The 20,848-nt window shown below is 42.7% G+C and overlaps 1 protein-coding gene and 1 long non-coding RNA gene across 2 annotated transcripts in view; both read left to right on the forward strand.

The window, feature by feature from the left end:
* Window positions 1–20,848, forward strand: part of LOC146178236 (uncharacterized) — a 45,200-nt gene that overhangs the window by 11,434 nt on the left and 12,918 nt on the right. Inside the window, exons 4-7 of the mRNA XM_084579656.1 lie at window positions 2,685–3,295; window positions 6,253–6,438; window positions 19,362–19,369; window positions 20,057–20,127. Coding sequence (XP_084435782.1) covers window positions 2,687–3,295; window positions 6,253–6,438; window positions 19,362–19,369; window positions 20,057–20,127 — 874 coding nt within the window. The 5' untranslated portion in view covers window positions 2,685–2,686. The remainder of the gene's footprint in view (window positions 1–2,684; window positions 3,296–6,252; window positions 6,439–19,361; window positions 19,370–20,056; window positions 20,128–20,848) is intronic.
* On the forward strand, window positions 8,328–18,020 carry LOC146178237 (uncharacterized). The gene is made up of 3 exons (XR_014700576.1): window positions 8,328–8,737; window positions 12,269–12,363; window positions 16,738–18,020. It is a non-coding gene; the product is annotated as an uncharacterized LOC146178237 (long non-coding RNA).

A 20,848-nucleotide genomic window follows, 5' to 3' on the forward strand; every position in this document is an offset into this window, starting at 1 on the left:
TTTCTGTCCCTTGTCTTTTTGCGCGGTTTCATGATGCATTCTAATACTAGCCACCAACTAGCCCGTCTCTCACTATTATACTTCATAGAACTAGCTTGCTCAAACTCTGAGCGACAGGTAGATTCTTTGGCCAAGTACTGAACGAGCTCGTCTCACTCACCAAGTGCCTTTACAGTGCCAGCTAAATGCTGCCACTTTATTGCCTGCACTGAGAAACAAGGAAACTTAAAGACCGCAAATATTTTGACTGGGTGCTGTCCCCTGCTTCCACTGAGGCAGAAGCAAGCCACCATGCAGAGACGTGTGAGAGGCGACAGCATGGCGTGGACCTCGCAGTACATACCTAAGCACCTTCGCTGGTGTGATCGAAGTGAGAGATATGAAAGTCGGAACTCAACAGCCCACAATCGGCCTTTCTGCTCAGTTGCTGATGGCTAGCAAAACTTTGTTCACGGCAAAGGCACAGGGTTGAACGGCGGATTGCCGTAGGTAGAAAATTTGGATGCTCGCATTGGGAGGACACAGAAAAACACTTCATGCTGTGCATTCTAAATGCCTAATGCACCATGGCTACATGCGTGCTTTCACTCAAGTTCATGTACTCAGGATCAGTGTGTCCAGCCCTTGCCAACGTACAGGAGACAAATATGCCCCCGCCCAGCCTGAGGCAGAGTGCTTTGTGACTTCGGTGCATTACCAATGATCTTATGTTTTGTACTGTACTGCCTTCATTATTTCCGAGTGCTGTATATTGCATTCATTGTGCACTTTTTTGCATTTTCTTGTTTATTTTATTCTTACACTTGATGTTTTCTCAAGTAAGCTTCCCTGCAAAAGCAATACCCTTGACATTTTTTGTCCAATATGCTTGGGTGCTTTTGGGCATTTAGTGGCTTGCCTATTGATGGCCAAAACCTTTTTTCTGTGAATTTTGTTCTTGGTACTGATGAGCATAGATGAAAGGGTAGAAGCAGTGCGAAAAGGAACATGCTAACCTGTGATGATCAAGCCTGATCACGTGCTCCGGCTGTCCTAAAGATGAAAGGCTCACTCCATCCCTAAAAATTTGCATATGGCAAAAGTCAAGACCAACGCCTCCAAATTTGGAACTGGAATTATATTCCAAACAAGGACTTGGTTTCAATAGCTGCCACGCCACATTCTAAGGGACATGGCATGCAACTTTTTATAACTGCCTGAAGTGCATGATCAATCCTGCAACACTAGTGTACTCGAGTTGCTTTTCGTATTCTTTCTGCCTGTACACTCGTGAAAAGTAGCCGATTTTTTTCATTATGCCCTCAAACCTGTTCTTGTTCACTCTGTCAACACTGTGTGTTGCTCTGGACATGTAGCTTGTACCCTAGCATCTTACAATCTCCTTTAGACTTGTTACATTAGCTGCAAATACTTTGAAAAACACGACAAAGAAGTTTGCTTTATTTGTTTTCTTGGGCTTTTTTTTTAAACTGCTATTTAACTAAAACTAATGCATTCATTCCCATTTTGATAGTATGTACCTTTAACTACTTTCAAGAATCTTGTTTCACTCTGAACATGTAACAGAACTGCTTTTCCAGCGTACTTGTAGTGTTGTATCGCTCAGCATAACTAGCTGCCGCTTAGTCTTTGAGCCTGCTTGGTCAGACATAACTAGGTCTCTGTTATGAAGCCAGTAATTGTGCAGATGCATGGGACATGAAAACTTTGCTGCTGAAGCAAAGTATCGACTTTGAAGCTTCCCGACAAATCACTATCAATTTCTTTACTCGATTGATGCACATCTAAGACCAAATCTCCCTCTGAAACTTCCTCGGAAAACTAGAAACTCTGTACCACCTACTTTGCCTGAACTGTGCATATACAAATACCTTGCGATACTGTTTTGGCCAAATGAACAGTCCGCATTGTGACAACTGTGGTTCGGTTGAAACTGTGCAACATATCCTGCTTGAGTACCCTGCGTACGCTGACGAGCGAGTGTACTACAAACATAGCATGGAAAAGCTCTCCCCAGTGCCCTTAACAATGGACATGTTTTAGGTCCCTTAGCCTGCCCTAGGCAATAGAGACTCGCAATGAACCTTTTATTTACGTATTTAAAAGAAATTGGACCTTTAGACGAACTCTAAGTTCATCTTGAATGCTACCCTCAGGGATTTTTTACGCTGTGAACTTATAAGCACAGTTATCGGACTAAGCATTTCATCATTTCATTTTATAACATTACTCCGCGATGCACCTTACAACTCATTTAATGGCCGCATTTTATCTCCCCCTATTTCTTTTAAGCTCCTCACCATTCTTTTTCAATCTTTCACTCTCCGATTCCCCTTCCTACATAGAGTAGCATGTCAGCGAAATTTAAACGCCGGCTAAAATCTCTTTTCTTCATTAAAGGATCTCTCTCTCTCACTTAAACCATGGACTACCCTCTATTGTCTATAATCATGATCATTCTGTAAGCTTAACTCATCTGCATACAGGACTGGATATCGAAATTTTTCGCTGCTGACCAGAATTCTCAGAGTTGATTGTATTGTACTTCACTCTGTACAGGTTGCCACAATTGTCTCCTTTGAGATTACCTTTCATATATGTCCTTTCTTACTCCTAGCATGAATAAAAACTATGGAGTGTAGTTTTTCTAATTTTATTTCAAGTACTCTGTCTTTCTAATACAGGCATGATGACTGCAGACTACAAGCATGATGCACCTTCTGGGCAAGATTCCTCAGATGAAAGACGGCCAGAAACTGCTACCAGCTTACACCAGGATGAACTCGTAGGAAAAAAGTTGCACGAATGTAGCCATTGCTACAGGAAGTTCACACACAGAAGCAACATGATGCGACACCTACGAACTCATACGGGTGAACGTCCATTCCCTTGTGAGCAGTGTGGAAGCAGCTTTCGGCACAAGACCACCCTGGTGGAGCATCTTCGCACTCACACGGGCGAACGTCCATTTCGTTGTGACTACTGTGGCAGTGCATTTGTTCGGAGTAATGCCCTGGTCGACCACCTTCGAACTCACACGGGTGAACGTCCGTATCGTTGCAAATACTGCAGCCACACCTTTGCAAGGAAGGGAAACCTAGGCATGCACATCCGTTCTACTCACACGGGTGACAGGCCATTTCAGTGCCAGCTGTGTCCCATGACCTTTGCGACAAATACATACCTCATGAGACATGAGCAATCCCACAAAAGGGAAAAGCCATTCCAGTGTGACTTGTGCCCAAAGAAATTTACATATAAAGATAGTTTGAAATGCCACAAACAGAAGAATCATTAAGGGAAGAGTAGCTTTCAGGTTACGTTCATAGCAACATACTACTAGTTGTATTGCTCTTTGCAACCATCAAACGACAATATCTACGTTTGCGTCTGTAGTTTGTCACATCTGCAAGCTACTGTCTGCAGACAGTGTGCAATTAAGCTTGGGTGAACCGGTTGGTCAAATATTACTTGGAAAGTTCAGAGATGAGGACAATGTAGTGAAGAACATAGGCAAGGTGCCAACTGTATCCCTGATATTTTTTGTCTTTGTGCTGTGAAAATAATTTTTGTGTGCAGTAGAAAACATTGCCGATAAAAACATTTTGTTCTCCTGCGTTTCACCAGCGTGGAAACGTTTCCTTTATAATGAGCACAGGCCTGTTGACCTTTTAAAGTTGCTTAATTGAAACGAATATTGCAAACTGCATAGCCAGCTTCATTTAATTTTTATGGAAAACCTTTTGGCAGCCTGCTTCCACCAAGAGCTTGGTAAATAAAAGGGGTTCCACTATTGTAGAATCAGTGAAGCTCACTTCATTTGCTAAACAACACACAAAAACCTGCTTTTTTAGAGATATTTATATATTTGGTTTGTAAACGTATTAGTTGGAGTATTTAGTGAGAAAAAGCTGCTTCCTCAAGATTATATGACTGGTTATATAGTTTGGAGGCTCTTGTTTAAAATGTGAAAAATGTATTATCTGCTCTGGTATACGTAATACATTATGCACTACCATTTCTTGAAAAACTGTCACTGTACTATATGTATACAAATGTCATATCTTGTAGAGTATTGTGTCCACACTATTTACATTCTTTCAATGCAGTTACATAAAGGGCGCTTTGGAGTGAAAAGCTGGCATCTGCGGTGCCATACACCTGCGAGATGGCAGGTGGTAAGAATCGCCTGTAGCCAGCTAAGGTTAGTACACATGTCACAGTCAGCTGCAACCTGCCACAATTGGCAAGTGACAAAGTCAAACAAGGATGATCCCTTTTCTTGAGCCTAGAAATGCTGCCAGGTTTGCAGCCACCAAGATAATCTTGAAATTTTATGACTCATCGTGGGGAACAAATTTGTTGACATGGCTGCTGATGAATCTTCTCCCATGCAATAAGAAATCCTACTGAGTATTTGAGAGCTTTTGTCATTTCATGACGGCTCAATTTGTATTAGTATTTTATTTCATTTTCTTCTGTGACATAATTCTTATATTCTGGCTGTTATAACGTAACTTGTTTTTATGATTTATGTTCTGATACATGCCTATACATGCCCTATGCCTATTATTTTGAGAAAAAAATTACATACCCTTCGTTAATGTCAGATCAGATGGTGAAGAGCAAAATTTCTTTACGTCACCACCTTCGATACTTTTCTTTTTGCAGCAGACTTCCTATCACGCGTCTTTCGTAGCACTTAATTTAACTCTCACCGATCTGTGACGTAAGCACGATGCGGTTGCGCTTCTATCGCCAGCGTGGTCCGACTGGGGGATGAAAAATAGGCTTAGCGCCCGTAGGAATACATGAAAGCGAAATTTTCCAAAGCAGTTTTCTAATTTCACGGGTCATATTTGATGTCGTTATTCGGTGCAGAGCAACCATGAACGCCCTGGAATCAATCGTGGAATTAAATCTCATTACCGAGGAGAAGTATTTTTAAAACACCGCGAAACGTATGGGGGTGCGAGTTGGGAGGGCGACCAGGGCGACCCATAGAAATAGATGTAAACGCAACTTACTGCAACATTTTGCTCGGTTCAGCAGTGTTGAACCCTTCTCATTTTTTGGCGAACGCCTTGTACAACGCCCCGACGTCATGTTGCATGACACACTACATTCTCTTGCAAGTAATGCAGGTCTGACGACTTGCGCGACCGTTCACAGCACGATAAACTGACCGCGCACAGTTGCAGATGACCATGTACCACCCGCTGTCGCTAGCAGACGCTCCGGAGCTGGAGGCGGCCGCGTTGGGTATCGCCAGCTGCTCTGTCGTCTGCTGCAATGCGCGAATCTCGTTCGGTTTATATTGTCGTATGGCGTTCAATTGACAACTGCTTTTTAAATGTAATTCTGTCTAGGACGTATCCCTGGAGCGACAGTATTATCAAGCTTATTTACCCTATGCGGCAGCATATCAGACTGTAAGCAAAGCTGCGCGATTCGCTACACCCAGCTTGCCTCTTGGCGGTGTCTGGATTCATAACGCAGGTTATTCGGGGAGTTTTAAAAGTAGACTGCCTCCGTAATGACGCACCATACTTTATCACACACTTCTTCAAAGCGCTTGTCAACGTTTAACGACCAGCCACCGCTTTTGATGCTCTGCGAAATGAGAAAAATGTTCCGGTAAGTTGTGCTTACATGTATTCATACGGGTCGCCCTCCCAACTCGCATCCCAACATGTTTCGCGGTGTTTTAAAAATACTTTGCCTCGGTAATGAGATTTCATATTTTGACGATCTGTTTTAGGATGTTCACAGTTTCTTTGTACCGAATGACGACATCACAGGTGCCCTGTAATGAGAAAACTGCTTAAAAATATTTGCGTTCCATGTATTCCTATGGGCGCTAACCCTATTTTTCACCCCCAGTCGACTGCGACGCCTCGAGCGCCCCCTTTGTTTGTAACTGCTCCAGTAGAGCACTATGGCAGGATTCCGAACAGAAGCTGCCAAGCATCTAAGTGGTTGTGTCACACCACGCAGATGCCATGGCGGAAGTAGATGCGCTAAAACACCGATATTCTCGCTGTGTTTTCCACACTCGGTGTCCTCTCTGTGCCGTTGTCTGAAAGGTCAATATGACGACATCCTTAGGTTGGTCAAACTGTAAATTTTGCCGAACAGACATTTCATCGAGCATGATTACACAAGCCTGGTCCTTCAAAAGCCAATCTGAAGTTGCGTCTCGGAGAACATCGATAACTTTTGTAATAATTCCAGGTGTCATTGACACCTCAGACAGCCTACTGCGAGGGGACCTCGAGGATTGTAAAGCCAGCACTTTTGAAAGGTGCCGCCAGGCCGCTGGGCTATGAAGGAAAGTGCTTAAAACAAATTCATAACCTGTGCCCACCTCCTCCCCTTCCTTTTGTGACTTTGGAGCAGAACCTGACCGTCCAAGAGCTGGTAGAACTCGAGAGTCAGGTATGACCTTAATGCTTCCAAGGTGTCCCTCTTGTTAATATTCTTTGGAAGACTCGCAATGTCAACAAATCATTGCAGTACCTGACTGTGTCGGACCGCACCTTCGATCGACACGACCCGCGCTGTGGACGGTGTTAACACTTTTCGCTTTTTACTGCGGCGAACAGGTGTGGTATATCTGGAAAAAGAAACAATTTGCGCTCAGTTACAAGTACTGCGCGAATCGCCACTAATATGATACTCAAGTGTGGCATTTTGAAATTTAATTTTCAATTGTATCACTGCACATACATCTGTCATATTGTAGAACACAGAGGTCATACAGTCAAAATATTAGACATCCGAGCACCTTTATAATTAGAACCACCTAGCATATCTCCACAATTCTTTGTCATACTTCATTGTAAGGTTCCAAACTATACACTGAGTCTCGTGTGGAAATTGTTACACTGACCATTCTTGTGCACATATTGTCTATTTTGGTAGCCATTTTCAAAGAGGCTAGTGGGGAAACATGACAGCCGATAACAGCACACACACCGGACATAAGAAACAAAACAAACATGAGCGGCCTTGCTGTTTTTGTACATGTGTATATGCAGTTAATCGTTGTCGGTAAAATGAGGATGAAAGTGGACTTAAGCTCAATCTGCTAACCACCAACTTTAGAGGAGGTAGGCATCCCTGCAAGGTAAAAAGAACACAATTCAAGCAGCTGTCTTAAAAAAAAAAAAAATATTTTATGTGTATGATACGATAATTGCCAAACCCAGCCCGAGGAACAAAACTGACATTAAACCTTTGACTTTTGAAAAACTGCACTTGCATCTATGATGTGTATTCCAAGTTATTGCTATGCTCAAGTGCAGCAATTCAAGCAAGTACAATAAACAGATGTAAAATCCTCTAGAAGTTAAGCATAGTGCAGTAGAGAATATTTGATGATTTTAGGTCTCAGCAAAATGAGATAACAATCAGCGGAACTGAAAACTGCTCTTCGTAGTGTATTGGGAAATACCCAGCAAATAACGATTCTTGCGGGTGGACAGCAGACTGCCTTTTTAAGTTGTGCATTTAAGATCAACAAGTTGCTTTTGAGTTTTACAGTGCAACGGTTGAGTAATGTTCTACAAACAGAAATCATCAGGTCACAACTGCTATTAGGCATTGCTATTAGGCAATTGCTATTAGGAAGTGACGTCGTTATAGTGCTCTAGAAGATTAACCGATTAACGTCGTGTCACGTGCTTGCGCGTCAGAGCGTTGTCTGTTCGAGTGCTCCTACGGGATATGGGATATATGGCCGCCCGGCAAGAAGCGTTGACTAGAATATACTGGCCACTGCAGCGTCGCTAGTTCTGGTCGTTGTTCTGATATGGGGGACTGTCAGAGTTTGTTCTAGTAACATCTAGTACGCCTATAGCAACGAAAAAAGTTTTTTTTTTTTTTTTTTTTTTTTTTCCTCCATGCTTCGATAACGATGCAAACTTGGAATAACGGGGTCAGTGATTTCGCGCACAACTCTCGCGTACGGGATTTCGTTCCATGAGGCTTTCGCCTTTAAAAAAAAAAAAAAAAAACAAAACAAGGCGGCAGAGGGGGATTCACCAACAGGTACGGGCACAGCTAGGCCGCCTGCCTTCTGGTGGTGTAAGCATACGCGTACTATGTCTTCATGTTAGCATGCATAGAGAAAGGATTGTATACGTACGTATAATCACAAGTATAGAAAACTGGGCGAGTTGGATAGGATTCATCTTAAAGCAGCGCGAAAACACAGGACTAAAAGGAACTTGTGTCGTCTCCTGTTCCTTTCAGTCCTGTGTTTTCGCGCTGCTTTAAGATGTACGTATAATACTTACTAAGTACTGCGCCTGCCTTTCCGGCGGTGTAGGCATACGTACTACACGTAAGCATAGAGAAATGATTGTAAATACTTAGTACAATTACCAAGCACTTACCAGACGCGCTTAAAATGTGTTCACGGCAGCTACGTAAACGAACCGTCGAAACTGAAACTAATGTTCGACGGCGCTAGCAGCGCCGGATTGGCCCCGTTGTCGTGGGAACGGATGGCGGCGCCCACTGTGGCGGCGCCGAAATAAATGAAAAAGTGTGCGTGACTCGTCCAAGGTCCATCTAATTTGACTCGTCTGCTGTGGTAGTGAGACATAGCCGTGCACGTTATGCACCTGAGTTACCGGCGGACGCACACACCTGTGGATTTTCGTGGATCATGAGTGTAACGCGCTGCAGCTTCGTGTGTGGGTGGCTTCAGCGCGGCGTTGGACTATTAAAGGTGAGCCATTTGTGCGAACTGTCCGAGCACGCCTACCAATACATATATCATATATAACGCACGTGTTGTGGTGACTTCACAGCTGTCGACGCCTAATTTTTCCTGCGGTGCCTTTTGCACGGCGAGGAAGTTTGCCGTTGACACCGTTCATACGTGTCCTATTCGCGCTGCCAGCGCAATGGTCGATTTATCGCGAGGTCCTCCCCGACAGGGTGAAGCAGCCTGAAGTTCATGCTGAAAGCTGATGTGGAAAGCTGTTCTAGCATTACTGGCAATTGTCATCTCCAAATTTTGACGCATGCTGTTTTTTTTTTTTTTTTTTTTTTTTTTTCCAAGATAAAATTTATTACCAGGAGGTGTGCACGCGTGCTCGGGCCTGGCTCAGGCGAAACCCTTGGTCCGGACCCGGGCCACGCCACGAGCGGTCCGGGCCACGAGGGTCACACTAATCCCGAGCACACGCAACTTTTTCGACAGCGCGAACATGCATAGTGATGGTGCGCAAGGCGTATCGAGTGCTCCTCTTCACGAGTCTCTCCTAAACTGACGAAACCACCCACGCTATTCCGTTTAACAATTAAAGTTTACTCTCTCTCCGGTGCAGGGTCTTCTGGGATAGCTTAGCTTCCCTGAGCTCTGCCATATTATGCAGGGACCATAGCCATGTTCTCTAGTTTTTAGTGCACACTGCCACTTGTGAATGGACCATTTCATGCCGAACCCTTGCCCTGTGTGTACAAATAACAGCAGGATGGTACGTGGCAGCGATGTGGAACTTGTTTTTGGAACAGTTATCAAGAAAAAATGTGGTAGCCTTATTTGAAGCTCGTGCCAATTATCCGAAAATTTGATAACCCTATTTGATTCATTTCCAATAATTTCAGATATGCACTATATGATTCATTGTAATAGAACATGGGGTCTCAAAACTCGTGGCTCACGGTTGCACGTACAGTCGTGAGCAAAAGTGGCATACAACACTCAGCCGGTGGCGGAGCTCGAGAAAACTGCAAGCCAATTTTATCTAGCAACCCCAATCTAAGATCGAGACAATAGTCGCAGTGTCCTATTTAAGTCGCATGCATGCACCACTGTCGCTGTCCCTTATGCTGTCGTTAGTTGGCATTTCGATGCAGTTTTCTCGAGCTGGGTCACTGGCTGAGTGTTGTATACCACTTTTGCTCACGACTGTACTATATATATGATGCGGCCCACCGGCTCCTAGCATTTGAGCCTCTGTTCCAAAAGCTTTGCCAATTTCATGTGTTAGCTGTTTACCACCAGATTTGCTTTGCAACTAAAGTCTGCTAAAAGACCACGTCACCAGGCGGTACTCACTCTTTGTATAAATTTAAGGAGGCATCTTAATCTGAGGGAACTTTGGAATGACGTGAGTTGGACGGTACTCATTCTTTATGGAAATAAACTTTGTAATGACATCAGTTGGCTGCAGTAGTGAGGCTTCAGACAGCCCGCCCCCTCTTTCATCTCCATGTATACTTTCTTTGTCTTTTGGGAATAAGTGAGAAGTGCTAACCATTGTACCCTTTCAGCAGCTGTCTTCGAGCTGTCCTGAATTGTTGACTGTCCAGCGTGTAGGTAGATGAGAGCACACAGCACTTTTCTTTTCCATGCAGAATTGGACTGTGTGGTCTGGGAATGAGACATTTTAATGTGTATTTTTTTGTCTTTAATTTCTGCATGTCCCATAGCCTGAGTTGGTTTCGAACATTAATCCCCATAAATAATTAAATCATTATTGTATATACTTATTTATTTCCGTTGTTTTCAGACTCCTGGCCCGCGATCGACGGATTAAATTTTTTCAATGCGACCCGTATAGCATTGGGTTTGAGACCCCTGTAATAGACTAATAGGAAGATATTTAATTTCTTATTTTAAAGTGAAATATTTTGATACCCCTAGTTAAAGGCCGCGCACACGATCGTTATGCCATGGGTGCTGTTATACCGTGGAATGTTACCACCTGGCTGCTAGTCCGATTGGAAAAGCTATGTGGCTTGGTGCACTTGCCTGAGCTGCAGCAGTCGTTAGCTGCACTTGAGTAATTGGGTTATTTTGAACAAATTTGCATAGGAAAGCTTTTGTGGCACTTGAAACCTTTTTCTTTTTTTGGTGCTGCTGTTACTGGTGCACCGTGCCGGTGCACACACTTTGCATCACCCAAGAGACAAACACTTATTTTCTAAATAAATGACTTGGGGGGAAAGCAAAATGCTTGCAGCTTGGTGATACCAGAATTCTGTGATATGTCAATAGTACCACATAGCAAGCTTCCTGGGCCAAACAATTTTCATGGTTCTTGACAACTTGCCTATCTACACCTTTGCATTTAAAGTCACAATTAAAGTAACAAATAAACATTAATTCATTTCAGCCAGTTATTTTTGCAGGCATAACGAAAAAAAACCTATGGGTGCTTTAAATCACTCCTAACAACAATCACTAGAATTCAACTGGGAAAAATGCCCGAACTTTAAAGAACCTTGGTCCATCTTAGTTGGGACATCCTGCAGTGCTGGCACTCTGGTGTTTTTGTTACATGGATTGTGTTTCTGCTAACGTTTCTTCCACTGACACGCATGTGAAAGCGACAAATTAATCTTCTAGTGGATAGTTATCAGTCGGGGACTTCAAATAAAATCTTCACGTCTTCCCTGCACTTCTCCACTGTCAGCATGTCAAATTCAAGATGTTTACTTGCTCGTAATCACATTTTGCTTTATAGTAGGGGGCATTTTATGTGCATAAATGCCATGAAAATTTCTCGCCACCTTTGTAAGTAAAACGTAGTATAGAATCACCTCGGATACAACATTCGTCTTTGCCTGAAAGCAACAGCTGTACCGCATTTATACATGCAGTTAATGTAAATTGGAGGCAATGCAGTTGGGGTGTGGCAGTGAACATAGTAAATATTTTGCCTTTTGTTTTTCTTTTTGCAAGAGTCCTCTTAGGTAGATGTAGTCTTGCTGCACATTCCTCTGCAACCTACGTATGGTGCCAGAGAGTCATTCTAGGCTATGGGATGGGCTAAACGTGCAAGGAAGCAACTGATTTCCACAATGAACGCATCTAGCGCAGAGCCCGTGTCTTGGCCATGCACCATCTAGCGAGAAGAGGAAAGGACCCCTGAAGCACACTGCTTCTTTTTCCTCTTTTTGCATGAAAATGACCCATAGCTATTTCATATTTCTTAACCTGACCTCCTTGCAACTTGTTCTCTAGTTCCTCCAGGTTCCCAAAAATGTCCTGCCTTTCTCATTCATTGTTGTTTTGCCATTTTTTCAGCTATCATTGTCTTTTTTCTTTGCCATTTTTCATGACTTATAGCCTTGTGCTTTCATGGTGAAAAGTTGTGTATAAAGCGTAATAGGCATATTTGCAGTGAAGTGAGGTGTTCTGCTTAAGTAACAAACTAGTCAATTTCAGGCCCAGTGGAGTAAATATTGCGGTGCCTACTGCATATTTATAACTGCCCAGTCACAATGTTTAATCATATCCCTGAAGGGCCTAAAAGCCATCATCAGTGCTGCTTGCGGCTATGGTCATATCTCGCACCGGATCACCGCAGTGGCATCCAGACGCAGCCTCAAGACCGTCGGGTGAGCGGGGGCATCCAGCTCTCATTAAATCTGTTACTGGCCCTACTTCGTATTCCTGCTCTCCACCCCGAAAAGAACTCGATAAATTGCATTTTCATATGTAAAATGCAGTATTATATGAATATGTAATACTGCAGGCACAAATGATACAAAGGCAATTGTATCGGTCTAGTGTTTAAGGGAATCTGTGAAAGTGGAGTTGACTTGTTTTAAAGGATAGTTACTCATTAGCATTGATCCAGGCACATCCATTTGGCTACAAAGGAAAGTTGCACAGCTTTCACAGAAACTTTGTGGTTGAAAAAAAAGAATTAATCCTGGTTTGGCGTCCACACACCTAGGACCACTACCTGTGCGGGGCAGCCTAAAAAAGCTGTATGGATGTGCTTGGGTAAATACCAATAATTAACATGTGATAGTTTTTGCCATTGCATTAGGATTGAATTTCTTTGCTTTGATCATCTGTGGATGTAGTTTATGCCTTGTTTATCCAATTTTTGTAATTGCCATGAGCCATATTTTTGTTTTTCTTTTTTTTGCTGCTAGCTGCTATTCTTGCATTTATTTTTATTTTTTTTTGTTGTTGTTGTTGTTATTGTTGTCATGTCACGATTTGCAGGTCAGCATCTGTCACAAATGGGGTGCACATTGGATTTGAAAATAGTTATACAAACTCTTAGCATTGCAAAGTCGGGCACTGTAGGCTATTTTAGTGCCAAGATCTTTAGAAAAACAATGTCTCTCAATGTTTCTTTAGAGCTCTATTAGAGCTTGTATTGTGGGAGCTTACAGGACCAGTAGCACTGTTAACACTTTTGTCGGTTCTGTGCCACTAATGCTATAAAATGAATCTCAGATGCCTGTAGCAGAGTGTTCTGCCGATGACTTTAATAATACTGGAATTATCGGTAACAAAACTGTTTTGGAATGGGCAGTAATGCTTCCTTTGTTTTATAGATTTACTTTGGGATTGTAATGGTCACAGATTTAATCATACGAGCTATCAAATGGCCAGTGGATGAGAATCGGGTCCTTTAAAGGTGTGCTCAAGTAAAAAATAGCAGCTTGCCAGTAGTATTCCTCAAGAGGAAAGTATGATGTTAGTGCCTTTGTTTATAGCTCACATGCAGAGAAGATTTATTAGATGATGAAATCTGTTGAAATTATTATGTGGGAGATGACACATCGAGATATGGAAAGGAAAATGATAGATGTAATGTTGAAAGACAATGGGAGAGCATAGTGAGCTAAAGAACAAGTGCAAAGTAACAATAACCTATCTAAAGTCAAGAAAAAATAGGCATGGCCAAAACTTCTAATGCAAAGGAAAGTAAACCGGTGGCCTTTTAAGTAAGCATGGCTTGTTTATATTGAAGGTAGCGCAAAAAACGAGGACCAATGAGTAGGACACAACATGAGTGCTGTGTCCTTTGCGCTACCTTCATTATGAATAAGATTCAACTTTCCCAACTTTCAACCTTTTCACTGTTCTAGCTTCCCTGATGCGGACTGAGAGACCTGGGTCTGGCTGGCTGTAAGGGCACAGGACGGTTCTGTGAAAAACGCTGAGGAGGTTACAGGGACTGTCGCTTAGGTGGACCAAAGGAAGAGAAACGATGGGGGAGATAGGCTTGAGTTTCGTGTAGTCGTTCACCATTATGAAGACTGAATTCGTCTGGCATGAAACCATGCAGGCCCACCCGGCGGTAAGGGCAGTTGCGATATAAATGGCCCAGATCACCGCACTGATAACAAAGGAGACTGGTTGCCAGAGGTCTGACAAATTGCCACCTTCCGTGAGACTGCCAGGCCTGGTCGCAGGATGGCTAAGTCCAGGAGGGCTACTGGGCTAGTTCAAGCTCTGGAGAAAAGCAATGCAGGGTAGCCACAGGAGACAGCAGTACTTCAGCCTGAGAGAGGACTCAAGGATTGGGAGGCAATGGTAGCAGTGGCTGCATCATTTACCGCAGCTCATCATGGATAATGTTGGAAACTGTGGTGGGAGGTGCTTGAAGGTGCACAATGTGAAGGTGTTGTAATGCCTCCCGAGAAATATGGCTCACAAGCTCTCTGAGTTCATGATATGAAAAGGCAGGCCAGGACAATTGATAACTGAGAGTTGATGCATATGGCCGTACGTGATGGCTTGTTGCTGCGGTGCTCGTTCTATGGTGGCAGCTTCGTAGAAAAATTCATCCACGGTGATGGGTGGACTACAAGCGAGACCAACAAATAGCTCTTCCTTTACTCCGTGCATTTAGAAATACACCATTCTGGCTTCAGCCATGATCGGGTCAGAGCGTCGAAAAAGTTGGGTCATGTCCCCAACGAACATCTTTATACTCTCGTTAAGCTTCTGTCTCTGACACTGAAGGGCCTGTACAGCTTTTTTTTTTCCGCTCGGGGCTGCCCTAGTCACGCAGGAGCTGGCTACATCATTCCAGCCAAGCTGTTAAGGCCGACTCATGCTTCTGAAATGTCTTGGCGGAGTCTCACCTTCCGCAACTTACGATGGCCCTTCCACTCGTAGGCGTGACGCGACCTTAATGGTCAAGCCAATCTTCAACATCCTCGAAGGGGTCTTCATTGGAGTGAAGATGTTTAATATCGTAAAAACTAATTTATATATCAGCAAGGTTGTTGTATATTAAATCAGCATAAAATAAGAGCCCCTTAATGGGTTCCTGCACCAGTTTTCACTGACTGTAAGAAAAGCTGAAATCCTGAATGGTATTGAAGCATCCACCGTCACTTGTATAAAGTATTGTAATTTGTGTAGGGCCAGACATATTGTTGAATAAAATGGTTTGCTATTTCTCTGTCAATTAAGAGTACACTGAAGTCAGCCAGGAAACAATTGCAGGCCGAGACCTTGCTCCGCTTGCGAAAGTGTCATCTGGCTTAATGTTTTAGTGCACCAATAAAGCCATTATGTCTGTCTGAAGCCTCAGGTGGCAGGTGCCAAAATTCAGAGGAATCTTCCCCTCCACTTTCAAGGAAGAGGGGAGGAGAGGGGGTGGGAAAGACTCAAGAAATCTCCTTTCTTGGTAGAGGAAGGAGAGGAAAAGTGCTAGAGATGACAAAGGGTGGCAGGTGACGAAAGGGGGGGGAGAGTGGAGGCGGAATATGATGTGTGACATTGTGGTTGCTGGATTAGATTTAAACAGTTGCCGACTTCAGCAGCTGTAACACAAGTGCATAACTACAGCCCCTAAGAATAAGATACGCAAATTTTAATACTGGAAAGAAACGTCAAAGAATGGTAAATGAAGTTAAACAAGGGCAAAATGTGCGCTGATGTTGCATTTAGCTCGGCCATGTAAATCGGGAGCTATTTTCTGTTCCCCCGCCACAGTGTAGGAAAGTAGTTGGGGGAGGGCAAAGGAACAAGTTCTCCAACCGGTCCTTGCCTTCTTTGTCAGCTTTGTCTACAAACATACCATAGTTGTTTTTGGCAAGACAATATCACCTCTTCATTGCTGATGTCGCATGTTCCTTACAAAGTTAAAAGAATTTGCACAAGGAACCAGCACTGAATGAAGCCAGAAGCCATGAAAAATGGGAATTTTGTTCAAAAGTTATCTAAAATAGAGGCTTTCTTTTGACAACTCGCATGCAGCATGAACATTGAATTGCGTTTACACTATGCAGTGCGCATAATTTACAGTCTTCTTCAAAACCATTTCTGAGCCCTGGGTAAACGGCTCATCCAGACGCTTCTCGCTATGAACTCTTAACGCTTGCCATTTTGCTGATATACCCTTTTTTTTTCATGTAAATAAGTTTTCTCAAAGTGCCAATAAACCTGCTTGTATATATTTTACCAACTTCGAAGATTCAATTCTTCATCAAATGCTTACAGATGCTTTAATCTTAAGGTGAGTAGTATCTCTTAAATCTTTTTTCGGTGGCAGCAGTGCCTTTTTCTGCTTCCAATATTGAGCGTGTGCATATGACCCGTGTGCGCTGTGTTACAAGGTAGCACCTATTATGACTTGTGCCTTCTATTTTTTAGATTGTTTGCCCTCAGCAAATATCTAAGGACTCTTATGATGACAGGAAATGTGGAAAGTTATTGATTGCCTGGCCGGTAACATTTGGTGTGTACCCAGTTCCCTTTCAGTAGTCGCAAGTTGCATGGAAACTGAGACATAGCAGTGAATACCAGCATTGAAGTAGAAAAACATTGGCTTAAAACAAAGGTGACTTTAGTATGTTATTACAACTATGGGCTGAGACACAGCTACGTTGTCTCATGCATGGCCTGTATGTAAGGGAGGTATGGCTGGTGAAATAGAGGCTGTATTGAGGTTGGTTGAATTTCTTTTAAAGTACAGTTTTTTTTAAGGCTTATTCGGTTGCCTTACTTCGCAGGCCTGGGTCACCACTGGATGTACTGGAAGGTGCTTCGTACGCTTCTGTGCGATAGCTGTTTGCACCAGTGTGGGAATCAAGCAGCTGCCTGAGTGCACCCGCTGAAGAATAAGCTTCACCGGGGAAAGCCATCTGAAGAGCATCCTTGCATCTGCATGGGCGATTATTCACAATGGCATTTCCACTGCAGTAGCAGTTCCGTGCAGTGGAGCAACCCAATGCCATGTATCCACGCTCATTTGGGTGATGAGATGAGCTGTGTCTCTGAAAGCTGTGCCCCATGGCCTTACTGATCCAACAGGACTAAAGGTTATTTAAATATCAATCTGCTGCAAAGTACATAGAGAGAAATGACATCTCAAGTTTATAACGTGAAAAAGGACATTAGGACAGGCTCTTTTGTTTAACTTCCTGTTTTCTTTTGAAGATCTCTTACGCCAGGTTTTACCTCACAGGTGGCATCGTTATATTGCCCAGTTTTCCTCTGTAATAACGTCCTTGTCCAAGAGTAACATTTTCGTTCCTCTAAATCACACTGCTGCACAGCCAGTTTTCAGGACAGAAAAGTTAAAAAAAAAAAAAAAAAAGCAAGCTAAGCAGGCCTCATTGAAACTTGATTTATTACACATGCAAGCATTGCCACTTAATATTTTGTTTTACATTTAATATTTTATGTACTATCGGCTGAGGAAAACGTTTTAGTGTCTCAGGGGCATTAACACAGGACCTTCATTTTGTGGACGGTAAGACCAGAGTGGAAGCTGATCAGGACAGGCCTTATCGTTTCCTTCTGCCTGGTTTCCTGTTTGCTGTACTTAATTTTTATGTGCCGCTTTTCTTTAACTCATGGTGAACTGACCTTCAGATTTTTGCATATTATACCAAGTTCTCAAAGTGCTAAAAAAAGGAAAGGAGGAAATGTGGCCTCAATGCTTTCAAAAACGAATAGTTGCTGGTTATATTTTTGCACTGGTGCCTACATTTGCATAATCAGGTTAGTACAGTCTTTCAGTATTTTGTTTCATTATATATCTGGAAAACTTTGCTTCCTGTAATATTCTTGTATACAACATGTTCATATTGCTCTTTTCTGTCCTCAACGTTATCATTGCCTTTTGTAAAGGGTCTGCAGGCCAAGGCAATGCAGGTTCGTTGTATCTTGGGCACAGTAGTGGTTACCATAATTTATAGGTTATCTTGGTTCATTTGTTTTGTGCTTGCTGTGAAGCCTTGCCAAACAAAATGCATAGTTGTATTGCAAGGTGCTCTGCTGCCATTGTATGTATGTATGTATGTATGTATGTATGTATGTATGTATGTATGTATGTATGTATGTATAAGCTTTCAGATGCTTACATTTAGAATTCTTTTGAGGTTGACGACCTTGACTTTTTCTATATAGCACTGCACCTGATAGCAAAAGAAAAATGAAATGTTTGATTGGTTCATTTAAATTGTGTAATTATTAAGCTCTCTAATGTACATAATATATCCACCTTACTTTTTAGCCTGCGTCCACAGTCCGTGCTGAGGTATACCTAATAGCTTTTGAAATACAAATATGTGAACAGTAGAATAAATAACCCAGTATACTTACCTATACAATATCGGTAAGTGATCAGTTGGAAGTTAACACTTGGGTTGCGCACATCTTTTATCACTTGTATGTTTTCATATAGGGGTTGATGTCTAGCTGACACACATTTTTATCCTTTCTTAGAATTACAGCAGTTGTCATTTTCATTCCACACAAGAGCTTCACAAAAGGCTGCTGAACACTAATTTGGCCAAATACAGAAGGAGTTCGGCAGTGCAACTTTGCTGTATGAATCTACCTAATTTTATGCGTGTGCCTGTAAGCAAGCTCAAACAGCATTAAGATTCCAACTGCAGTGACGTGTATTATAATAACCAGTGAAAATATTGTTATTTTCACACAGCCTTTTTTACAGGCTGGCTGGCATAGCCGCCAGTGTGTGGTGACTTCAGCACTGCCATTGCTCTCCTGTGTGCATTTTATTGTATCCTCATTCATGTACACAAGTGAGTTTATCATGGGTATGACTTTCTCAAGGATTGCCTTTGTAATGAAAAGTGGGTTATCCCGTGTATATGCCAAAAAGCCAAGTAACTGCTGCGGCTTTCATTAACGTCATAGGCGCTTCCAATTGTGATACGTACACAGAATACTGCGGGAGGCTAATCAGCTCATTGCCACCTGCTCCCTCTTGTACCAAAGGAGATGAGTACTGTGGAGAAATAACATTTAAGGTGTCATGGGAATGCCTCCTGTAGGAGTGAGTGGAGCAGGTACAGCTTGCAGCCACCACAGTCAAAAGTTAGTCAGAAAGTCTTTTAAAGGACCTTTGTTTTCAGCATAGTACACATATTTTGTGCTGTGCAACTGTTCCTCTCTACTGCCATAGTTTCTTCTAAAGGTGAAATTGCTATTTTTATTAGCTTGTACCAAGCAGTTAGGAGCCCTTGATGTTCTTCTATTGGTTGATAATTTGCTCTTGCTCTTCATGGAAAATTGGCTGCAGCCATACTACAGCTATTTTTTGGCTTCCAGTTTTTCCTTATGCTTTGTGTGCTTTTCGGTGTTTCTTTTTGCAGCCATTTGAACCAGTATAGACAGAAAAAGTAGAAAGGTAGGCTTGAAAATCAATATGCAGAAGACTAAGGTAATATTCAACAGCCTCGGGAAGGAACAGCAGTTTACATTAGGTAGCGAAATACTGGAAGTAGTAGGCGAATATGTCTACTTAGGACAGGTAGTAACCGCAGATCCGGACCATGAAAAGGAAATAACAAGAAGAATAAGATTGGGATGGAGCGCATTTGGCAAGCACTCGCAGATTATGACTAGCAGCTTACCGGTATCGCTCAAGAGGAAAGTATACAACAGTTGCATCTTGCCTGTACTCACCTATGGGGCTGAAACGTGGAGGCTAACCAAGAGAGTTCTACTTAAGTTGAGGACAACCCAGAGAGCTATGGAACGAAAAATGGTAGGGGTAACACTAAGAGATAGAAAGCGTGCAGAGTGGGTCAGAGAAATAACTCAAGTTACCGACATTCTAGTGGAAATTAAGAAGAAGAAATGGACATGGGCAGGACATGTAGTGCGAAGAGATGATAACCGATGGTCGCTGAGGGTAACAAACTGGATTCCAAGGGAAGGAAAGCGTAGCAGGGGGCGGCAGAAAGTTAGGTGGGCGGATGAGATTAAGAAGTTCGCAGGGGTCAAGTGGAGAAATATGGGAGAGGCCTTCGCCCTGCAGTGGGTATAATCAGGCTGATGATGATGATGATGATGAGACCAGTCAAGGAGTGGAAGTTGCTGGAGGAAGGGCCTCCAAAAGAATTGCTGTCACTCTGTCACAGTGGGTTAGTAGTTAAAGCACTAAGCTGCTTATGCCGAGGGTGCAAGCTCAATCCCGGTTGTGGCAACCGCATTTCAGTGGAGGTGAAACACAAAGCACCCGTGTACTGTGCACTGTCAGTGCACATTTAAGAAGCCCAGGTGGCCGAAATTACCGGAGATTACCGCTATGGCTTCCCTGATGGCTGATGTTGTTTTAGGATGTTAAACGCTATGAACCAAACCAAAATTACTGCCTAATACTGCAGATTCACATCATCTTTCTATTCAGCGACCTCATTGCCAGGTGCCTGTGTGCAAAATGAGGCACACCAGAACCCTTCTGGTCGCTCCACGCTCGTAGATTGCTAAGGCTTCGGTACCAAGCAGTGCAAAGGTAACATTAAAGATGTACTTCTTAGATCATGGTGCAAGTTGTCTTTTTTTTTTTTTAATGTATTGTTTTAAAAAAAAAAAGTTAATCCATGCTTATTTTTCTTCGCCCTTGAACTTTTTGCCTTTGCTCTAAATTCTCCAGATTAAAAAGGCCACTTGACTGCTTGTTTGATACAAGCCTGCTGGAAATCTCATTTCTCATCTCTCAATTCATTTCTTTTTTTCGCTTCACTGTTATAATTTTCATCTGGCATTGTTACCTGTGTTTAAGCTTTTCGGTGATAGCAGTGTGAATTATTCTAGGGGTACTGAATGCTATCAGTAGATAAAAATATGCATTTTGTTTTTGGA

The sequence above is a fragment of the Amblyomma maculatum genome, chromosome 9 (assembly GCF_055883805.1).
Source record: "Amblyomma maculatum isolate TAMU_Amacu chromosome 9, ASM5588380v1, whole genome shotgun sequence".
In the NCBI taxonomy this organism is placed as follows: Eukaryota; Metazoa; Arthropoda; class Arachnida; order Ixodida; family Ixodidae; genus Amblyomma; species Amblyomma maculatum.